General features: G+C 52.8%; 1 protein-coding gene across 3 annotated transcripts in view; it reads left to right on the forward strand.

Annotated features, from left to right (window-relative positions):
- The window catches only part of Cpne5 (copine 5), an 86,493-nt gene that overhangs the window by 57,986 nt on the left and 18,507 nt on the right, over positions 1–10,000 (forward strand). For all 3 annotated transcript variants that reach the window (XM_031347881.1, XM_031347883.1, XM_031347882.1), the window contains one exon: positions 2,666–2,770. In XM_031347881.1, the coding sequence (XP_031203741.1) occupies positions 2,666–2,770 (105 nt within the window). The remainder of the gene's footprint in view (positions 1–2,665; positions 2,771–10,000) is intronic.

The following is a 10,000-nucleotide window of genomic DNA, read 5'->3' on the forward strand; positions in this document are numbered from 1 at the left end:
TTTTTTTTTTTTTTAAGATTTATTTATTATTATATGTAAGTATACTGTAGCTGTCCTCAGACACTCCAGAAGAGGGCGTCAGATCTCATTACGGATGGGTGTGAGCCACCATGGGGTTGCTGGGATTTGAACTCAGGACCTTCGGAAGAGCAATCGGTGCTCTTAACCGCTGAGCCATCGCTCCAGCCCTCTTAGCCATTCTTTTAATATCATTTCACCATCAAGGGAATCTTAGGGAGAGGATCACCAGGGGATGCACATCTGGCACTGGGACTGGGACTCACATCTGTCTGGCAGATGGGTGACACTCTCCCACACCCATGCTCCAACTGTGTGTAAAATTGAACCGTCTGCAGGGACCACTTGGCCTAGGGGGAGCCTGGCCCCAGGCAAATGCCACAGGGGATCTGAGAGGCCTGGGAGTCTGAGGGTGGTAGGGACTGCCTAGAGTTTAAAGGAAGCCCTCTGCAGCTAGCGCCTAGGGTGGAAGCAGGGCCACCCAGGGTCCAAGAAGGAACACAGAGAACAACTGGACTGGGGCTTAGGAGACCTGCTGAGCTCTTGGGCCTTGATGGAAGAAGGACAGAGGTCTGTGTGGGCGGGCTGAGGAGGATGGGGAAATTCACCCTTTGAGGGAGTGTCCCAGGGTAGATCCCCAAGTCCGGGAGCCTTCTGCACAGTCTAGCTCCCCTCCCTTCCCCTCCCCCAACCCCTGTCAGCCACTTGCCTCAGTCCCAGGCAGCCTCAGCCCCTCCTCCCGCTCCAGGGCAAGCTACAAGGTCTCCCACGTGGATCTCACACTCCAGTGGGTGGGCGTCAAGGAGCATGGAAGAGAGACACTCAGCCCGCTGACAAGAATGACATTTTGACTTGAAAATTACCAAAGAAGAAACGGCACAGGCTGTGTGGGCTCGGGCGGGGCCTCTGGCGCTTCCTGGTGACCTTTCCAAGCTGGAATGTCACGGGGAGCGGGTACTGGGAGAACTTTGCCCATCCTTGAGGTAGGGCTGCTCCTGAGACAGGCAAGGCATGGCAAGAGGGGTGGGTCGGCAGCACACCATGCCGGAAACAGCCCATTCTACACAGCTAGCAGAGCAGGTTCTCAGACCCCAACTGGAGGGGCTCAAGGGGGCTCAGGCACCCCAAGGACAGGGCGTGGCCTCCACTGGATGGAAAGGCCAGTGTGAGAGCTTTGGGATCTCATTCAGGATGCACGGTTCCTGCCTGGGTCCCATTTATTTATTTTTGTTTTATTTTTTTGAAATGGTGTCACCCAGTGTAGCCCTCGCTGGCCTGGAACTCATAGCAAGTGATCTGCCTCTGCCTCTGCTTTCCAAGTGCTGGGACCAAAGGTGTGAGCAACCATGCCTAGCAGCTCCTTATTAATTATTATTATTATTATCATCATCATCATCACCAGGCTCTTGGGCTGCTGTTAGAGCTCAGCACTGCCAACCATCTACCCATTGAGCATCCCTGGCCCTCATCAGTTTCCTTTAAAATATGACCTAGGGCCTAGAGAGATGGCTCAGCCATTAAGAGCACCCCTGTTCTCACAAGAGATCTGGGTTTGGTTCTCAGCATCCATGCTGGGTGGCTCCCAGTCACCAATAGCTCCAGATCCCAACATCTGCTTCTGGCCTCCAGGGACAATCGCCCAGGTGTGGTACATACACACTCCCTCAAGCACATACAAAATAAAATAAATAAGTGGGTTTTGTTGTTGTTGTTGTTGTTGGAGACAAGGTTTCTCTGTGTAGCCAGAGCTGTCCTAGACTCGATTTGTAGACCAGATTGGCCTTGAATTCACAGAGATCCATCTGCCTCTGTTTCCTGAGCACTGAGATTAAAGGAATGTGCCACCAGGCCCATGCCCGGCCTTTATTTTATTTTATTTTATTTCTTTTAATGGTTGATAGCAAGGCATGGTGACAATACTTAGATCCAGCAGAAGAGAGGTGGAGGCAGGCAGATCAAAAGCTTAAGTCTATCCTAAGCTTCGTGAGACCCCAGCACAAAATCCAAACCAAAGCAAACAGAAGATGTTTGAATGTCTACTAGGGCCAGCCGCTGTTCTAGGCTACACCATCACCAACAATGGGAACATTTCCTCTTCCTGCGGACCTTAAATTTTACTGACAGATCATAACGGAACGAATAAGGAGAGACAGAGCCCGTGTCAAGCAGTGGCAAATGAGATGTGAAGGAAAAGCCGAGAAGGAGAGGGACACGGGTGCCAGAGACTGGGTTTGTCTGTTTGAGACATAGCAGTTGCAGAAGCTCCTGGGTGGCGGGTGGGGGCATGGCTGGCAGGAAGGTAGAGAAGATCGAACAGGGAGCCAGGGAATAGAGCTGGTGTTCTAGGGAGAGGAGAGCAGGCACCCACCTACCCATCTAGCCCTGAGGTTCAGTTCCTGGGTCCCCAGAGAGAAAGACCTTGGTCACAGTCACACAGGCCAGCCCCAAGACAGTGGCTGGGACTCAGGTCTCCCGCACAGGATATGCTGCTGTCCCAGTCAGGGCCCTGCACAGTCCAGGAACTGCCATCTTGTTTTAGCCTGACTGTGGCCATTGGGGTTGGCTCCTCCAATCAGAAGTCAGAAGGCTGCAATATTGGCCATCTGAGCTTCGGGCCTGATGCTTTTCCTCCATTCCTCTTGGCCAGGTTCACCATCTGTCACAAGACGGAGGTCATGAAGAACACCCTCAACCCAGTGTGGCAAACCTTCTCCATCCCTGTGAGGGCCCTGTGCAACGGAGACTATGACAGGTGAGCTAAGGCATGCCCCCACTTCCTTTCCTATCCAGGCAAACAAGGTCTCCTGAGCTGTTATCAAACTGACACGTCACAGCGTGGAACCCCCTGCCTCTTTAACACCCCCATGTGCTCTGTTTTCCTTTGGCCACACTCACATACACACACATACACACTCATATACACTCACAACACTCTCACACACTCACATACACACACTCATACACTCACATACACACTCTCACACACTCACAACACTCATACACTCTCTCACACATACTCACACACACTCACATACTCACATACACACACTCATACACTCACATACACACACTCACACACTCACTCTCACACATACTCGCACACTTGCATTCACACTCACACTCATACACTCACACACAGTCACACACTCTCACACATACTCACACACCCACTCTCTCACACACACACTCATACATACACACTCACTCACACTCTCACACATACTCACTCACACACTCACATACACACACTCATACACACTCACACACTCACACTCATACACACACTCATACACTCTCACACATACTCACACACACTCACACACACTCACACACTCGCATTCACACTCACACTCATACATACACTCACACACATAGTCACACACTCTCATACATACTCACACACCCACTCTCTCACACACACACACACACACACTCATACACACACTTCTGCAGCTTCCTGTCTGCTCTCCAAGGGACAGAGCATGGGTGTCACCATCACTGGAGTCTGGAGCGCTTTACTGCCCTGGGTGGGCAGATGGCAGCAGGCAAGGGATTGTGGGGATAGAGGGAGGAAGGGTCTATCTCCTCCAGTAACCTCACTGTTGCCCATGTGGATGCTGGAGTGAAGATCCCAAGGAGGCTTCCTGCCAACCTGGTGGGCAAAAGTGAGGGGTGGGGGGGGAGGGGTAGGAGTGATGATGACATTTATGACGTGCTGTCACATATTATACGCCAGCTCTCTTTCCTCATCTCCTCATGTCAGTACCGGTGTCTGAGTTCACCCCTGACTGTCTAAGGGAGCTGTCATCCTGGGCAAGCTCTGGCCTGTCTGTCTCTCGACTGTCCCGCCCTGCAAAGTGAGCTCGGAAACACCCAGGGCTGCTCCCGTGAGGCCAGCGGGAGGCTGGCGGGTGAGACTGGCAGTGCCAGAGTCAGCCACTGCTCCTTTTCTGAACTCCTGCCATCTAGCTTGGAAGTCGGCTGGGAACAAATGTGCCCACCTCACCTTCCACCCAGCTTCACGGAGCTTAAGTATCCGTGGGGGAGGCAGACATTAATCCAGTAATCACACAGAGAAACATGTCATTACCCACTGCAGAAGGTGCCGGAGAGAGCAGGAGGGCGGGCCGGGTGGGTGCCTCGAGATCTGATTGGTCTGCCGGAAGTCACCCAACCGCTGGCTGAAGTAGTAGAGGGGAGGGGGGGTAGGTCTGCTGGCTGCCCCCACAGAAGCCCTGGGGCATCAGACCAGACACCCTGGGGATGCATTGGCACTCCGCACAGGGTTTCCGAGGGATATGGATAGGGGTGGTGAGCAGGTGGGTGGTGTTCCTGGCATCTGCTTCCCTCCAGGGACACATACAGGCTTCTGGTCTAAGATACAAAGTGGCTCCCTACAGCAGTCTGTGCCCAGGTATTCAGTGCTTGTGTCCAGTGCTGAGTCCCTGACTATGTGGCATTCAAGGGCAGGCGGCTGTCTCTGTCTTTTGGGACCTTCTGTTCTGACCATGGAAGCTCAGACAGATACAAGTTCTGTAGCCAGCTACGCAGATGTGCAGAATGAGCCGGGGACCAAGGTGAACGTTGTGGGCAAACAACACCCCCACACGTACACACACACACACACACACACACACACACACACACCTCGCTGGGTCTCGGGGCACCTGGAGTTGGGGAGGGGACCGGACAGCATTAGATTCTAAAGGAGGCTGGGGTCAGCTGGAAGGCTGGGGGTGTGGGTACTGGGCGAAGGGCTTGGGAGGGATGAGCGAACAGACTGTAGTAAGCCTGACTCCCTAGAGGAGGGGCTCCCAGTTCCTGAGAACCCAGCTAGGACTGCCAGAGACAGGGAGAGCCAGGGACAGCCGAGAGGACCGCTTGACAGAGGCTGGTGCCCCGGAGGAGGCAAGTGTTTAGTGGGAAGAGCAGACAGGCCTGAGCCCAGCCCCATTTTCCTCCAGGGTAGCTGGCTCTCCTTCTCCATGGCTGGGCACAAATTGTCTGTGACATGATTGGCATCAGAATTAATCCAGGGGCCAATGTGTCTGGCTGACTCTCACCCAGGCCTAGCATTGCCCCCAGAGCCGATGAGGAGGTGCCGCGTCAGAGGCCACACGGTCCCTCTCCTGTAGACCCTCTGGCAGACTCAGTACAGAGCTTATGCCCTCCTAGGCAGTCACTGCACTGGGTGCCTCGGGGACCCATTGGACTCTTAGACTCAAACCCACCGCTCAGACTGTGCCTCCCCTAAGCCAGTGGGGAGGAAGACAGGTCCCATCACAGATAAGGGTCTCAGAGACACCTCCAGTCACACTAGGTCTACGAAGGACCAGGAGGAGCTTCCAGTGTGGCCATACCTTGTAGCTGAGAGGTGAGGCCCAGAGAAGGCTGGGGACCGTCCTGCATCATGATACCAGCCATGGTAGAGTTAGGCACGGGAATCCAATCCAGGCTGGCTCTAAAATCTCTCCTAATGGCCATGACACAGTGTGACAGGGTAGCTGTGAGGTGCATCTGGGGGGCTCAAAGAAGCTTTGTTCAAAGCTGAGAGCTCTGGGGACCTGGGATGAGGGTATCCTAGAGCGGTGGTTTCAAGTCTTAAAGCATTTCAAGGTCCTTTTGAGACAGATCTCAAATGCTTCAGAGGGGAGCAGGGGACGGCAAGAAGGAAGGTCCAAAAGACCTTGGTGTCTGGCTGGCTGCGGGGGAGGCGTGAGTGGCCTATGCTCCCATTTGGCACTCAGCACCACTGAGAGAATTACAGAATGGGAGGGGGGGTGAGGAGGTGGGGCTGGGAGAGACCCAGCTAGATTCTTCTTCTTCTTTCCTCCTCCTCCTCTTCCTTCTCCTCCTCTTCCTCTTCCTTCTCCTTCTCCTCCTTCTTCTTCAATTTATTTATTTATTTAATGTCTATGAATATACTGTAGCTGTCTTCAGACACACCAGAAGAGGACGTCAGATCCCATGACAGATGGTTGTGAGCCACCATGTAGTTGCTGGGAATTGAACTCAGGACCTCTGGAAGAGCAGACAGTGCTCTTAACCACTGAGCCATCTCTCCAGCCCTCGGCTAGATTCTTACTGAATAGGTTCAGTGTGTGGAGTTCCCTTTTTTTTCCTTTGGTTTTTCGAGACATGGTTTCTCTGTGTAGCCCTGGCTGTCCTGGAACTCACTCTGTAGATCAGGCTGGCCTTGAACTCAGAAATCTGCCTGCCTCTGCCTCTCAAGTGCTGGGATTAAAGGTGTGCGCCACCACCGCCCAGCTTGTGGGGCTCCCTTTTATCACAGCCTAGAGTCACCCCAAGCCTGCTTGGAAAGAACCACCCTAAGTAAGGAGAACAGTTTGTGTTTCGAGATGAACAAATACTATTATGCTAACCTTAGGAAGAAAAGTGGCTGGAAGCCAGGCTCAGCTCAGAGGGGAGGGGACAGAGGCCACGTCGGGGAGGCCACGAACCCAGAGCAAGGAGGAAGAGAAGGTGAAGTGAGAGACTAGGAGGGGCTGAGGAGCGGCCACTGCCAGGTAGCTAAGCAGGGAGAATATCCTGGAAGGCTGCCTATCTCTAAGAGAGCACAGGACCCCTGGATGATGGGCTGAAAATGCTTCATGCTGTTAAAATTATGGGATACTCAGGATGTGAGTCACACTGGTCCTGATTGGCTTAAACACAGACGCTCCTATCGTGAAAAATAGCCTTAGGAACCTCTCTCATGAGGCGAGGAACCATGTCATGGATGAGGAAAAACGGAGGGTCATGATGTGCCCATTTCACAGATGAGAAAGTGGAGGGTCATAGTCTATGTCAGAGCAAGACAATCCCTCTCCTTCTGCAGATGCCACCTCTGTGCTCATCGTAGTCTGGGGTCTCCTGTCTCTTACCACTTTTCCTTGTGTCTCCATTCCCAAACAAAGCCAAGCCTGAGTGGCCCAGCTGAGCAGAGCTGAAGTCGAAGGGGGTGGTGGGGTAGGACCCCATCCAGACCTGGAGTGGTTGTGCAGACAAGAAGCACTTTCCCGGGCATTGCCAGACCCTGCCCTACTCCTTTGGAATTCTGGGAGTTGAGGATTCTCCCTGATTGAACCAAGTCCTCTGGGAGCCCGCTGTTCTTCCCCAGCCATGCCTTGAGAGTGAACCTACAGGTCATAAGAGTGGGAGCTAGGCTGCGGAGTGCTCCCCTGAGCTAGGAGTGCTCCCCTGAGCTAGGAGTGCTCCCCTGAGCTAGGAGTGCTCCCCTGAGCTAGGAGTGCTCCATCAGCACTTTGGTGCTCCCGCAGGGCCGCTGGACCCTGAACGGTGGCGGTGGCATAGGGAGCAAGTGACCAGGCTCACTACCTCAAGGGTCACCTTAGCAGTCCTTTAGGGAGGGAAAGCCTGAAGGCCTATCAGCCCCTAGGGCCTTGTGGGCAGTGGGGAAATAGCCCCTCTCCTGCCCTGAGGGGTCATTAGTACCACCATGATCCAGAGGGGACCACAGTGTACACACACCATGGTCAGCATTCTGGGAGGGGACCTGGAGACCTCACCTGTCTCCTCACCAGCCAGTCTCTCTCTAATACGGCTTTGGGGTTCCAGCCCTGAGTGCCAGGGACGCTGACTCCGGGTCTTTAATCGGAGCGTACTCCGGGATGTTTGTCTGGGTTTTGTGAGACCAGGGAGCTGTTCCCGGCATAGCTCCCATTCACAGAGGTATTATGTGATCCCTGCCGGCTAGCTGGAAAGCGTGAATACCTAACATCTGCCGGGCACTGTCCTAGGAGACAAGCTGATGGCAAAGAGCAAAACCATCTCTGACCCGTGGAGGACATTCTGACACACAATAGGATTTGTCTGAGGATGAAAAGAGGGTTGAGTGTACCTGACAGAGCCGTGTCGAGCGGGCAGGGTGGCTGGAGACAGCATCCTCACAGAGGACGTAACCATCCCACCGTTTACAGCCGTCAGAGCTACATAGCCAGTGCCCGCAGGATGTGGAGCAGCACCCTGGGCTACTGTCTCTAGAACGATGCCCTTCCCTTCCCTCCTCGCCTGCTTCCCTGAGACTCCAAGTTCTTGGCCTTCCTGTGCCATACGGGATGTTGGCTTTACGTCCTTCACCCAGAACATCCTCCTGGGTCTCATGGCTAAGTCACTGCCAGTCTGGCAAGAACCTGGGTAAAGGGACAGAGCTCAGGCCCGTAGATCCCAAATCCCATCTGCCATGACCTGGGCTTGCGACGGATTTGTGGACAGTGATAACAGGCTTCTCTGGGCCTTCACGTGAGTCTGGGAGCTGTTCTGTCTTCCCCACCCAGGTGCAGGCTGGATGGAGGCTTAGCCTCTGAGCTCAGCAGCCCCTCCCCAGGCTACCTAGGCGAGCCCAGAGGGACACAAGGGGATCTGCCAGCCAGCCTCAGCTGCCGGTTCCTGTCCTGCCCCACCCCCACCCCCCAGGGGAGCCTCTAGCCACCAACCAACCCATTCACACTACACCCTGGATCTGCAGATTCTGAATCAGCCAGGATGTGAATCCCAAGCTTGAGTCTAAAGAGGGCTCTGGAAGTTTGCTGGGGTTCCTGGAGGATCCTCAGATGCGTTCACAACCAAAATCCCAGACAATGGAATAAGTCTGGCCCTTCAACTTTGAGATTTTTAAAAAATGTTTTTAAATTGTTTATTTATTTAATGTATATGAGTACACAGTAGGTGTCTTTAGACACACCAGAAGAACCCATGGGATCCCTTTACTGATGGTTGTGAGCCACCATGTGGTCGCTGGGAATTGAACTCAGGTCCTCTGGAAGAGCAGTCAGGGCTCTTGACCACTGAGCCATCTCTCCAGCTGGAGATTTAATTTTTTTATTACATGTGTTTATCTATTGGAGGAGGAGAGAGTGCCCTCTCCACAGCGCACCTGTAGAGGTCGGAGGACAGGTTTCAGGACTCAGTTCTCTCTGTCCATCATGTGGATCCCAGGGATCAGATTGGCAGGCTCCGCTACAGTGTCTTTATCCACAGAGGTGTCATCGCCAGGCACACACCAAGTACCTCTGTCTGCGCTCTGGGTAGCAAGGGTGACTGTCACCAGGGTGGTCTGTTTCACAAGAGTGTCAGGAGATCTCTGCCAGCTGTGGGATTTTTCATTTGTTTGCTTTTGGAATGGGGCCTCACTGTGTATCCTTGGCTGGCCTGGAACTCGACCTGTATGTAGACCAGGTTGGCCTGGAACTCAGAAATCTGCCTTCCTCTGCCTCCTAAGTGCTGGGATTAAAGGCGTGTGACATCACAGCCCGGCTTTAAGTAAATATTATGTAAAAAGGCATTCATGCATAGTTAGATAATGTTGAAATCAAGAGGCATTTTCTTTTTTTTTTTTTTTTTTTTTTTTTAATTTATTAAATGTAAGTACACTGTAGCTATCTTCAGACACTCCAGAAGAGGGAGGGCATCAGATCTCATTACAGATGGTTGTGAGCCACCATGTGGTTGCTGGGAATTGAACTCAGGACCTTCAGAAGAGCAGTCAGTGCTCTTAACCGCTGAGCCATCTCTCCAGCCCCAAGAGGCATTTTCTAGACATCACACACACACACACACACACACACACACACACACACCATGCTGTGAGCTATCCTAATTTCATTCTACAGTCAGCGCTTGTGGCTCAGAGAAGTAATGTTCCATCCCCAGGCCACAGGGCTCAGGTCCAGTGTCCAAGCCGAAGCCACCAACGTCACACCTGGCCTTTCTCCAGTACATTCAGAAACTTAGGCACACTGATGTTTCTTCTTTCATTTTAATAGTCTGGCTCAAAGAACCACAGGGTTTTATAAAATAAGAACGCAAAAGATACCTTTAAAGATTTACTTATTATTATATGTAAGTTCACTGTAGCTGTTTTCAGATACATCAGAAGAGGACATCAGATCCCATTACAGATGGTTGTGAGCCACCATGTGGTTGCTGGGATTTGAACTCAGGACCTCTGGGAGAGCAGTCA

The sequence above is a fragment of the Mastomys coucha genome, unplaced genomic scaffold (assembly GCF_008632895.1).
Source record: "Mastomys coucha isolate ucsf_1 unplaced genomic scaffold, UCSF_Mcou_1 pScaffold3, whole genome shotgun sequence".
Lineage (NCBI taxonomy): Eukaryota > Metazoa > Chordata > Mammalia > Rodentia > Muridae > Mastomys > Mastomys coucha.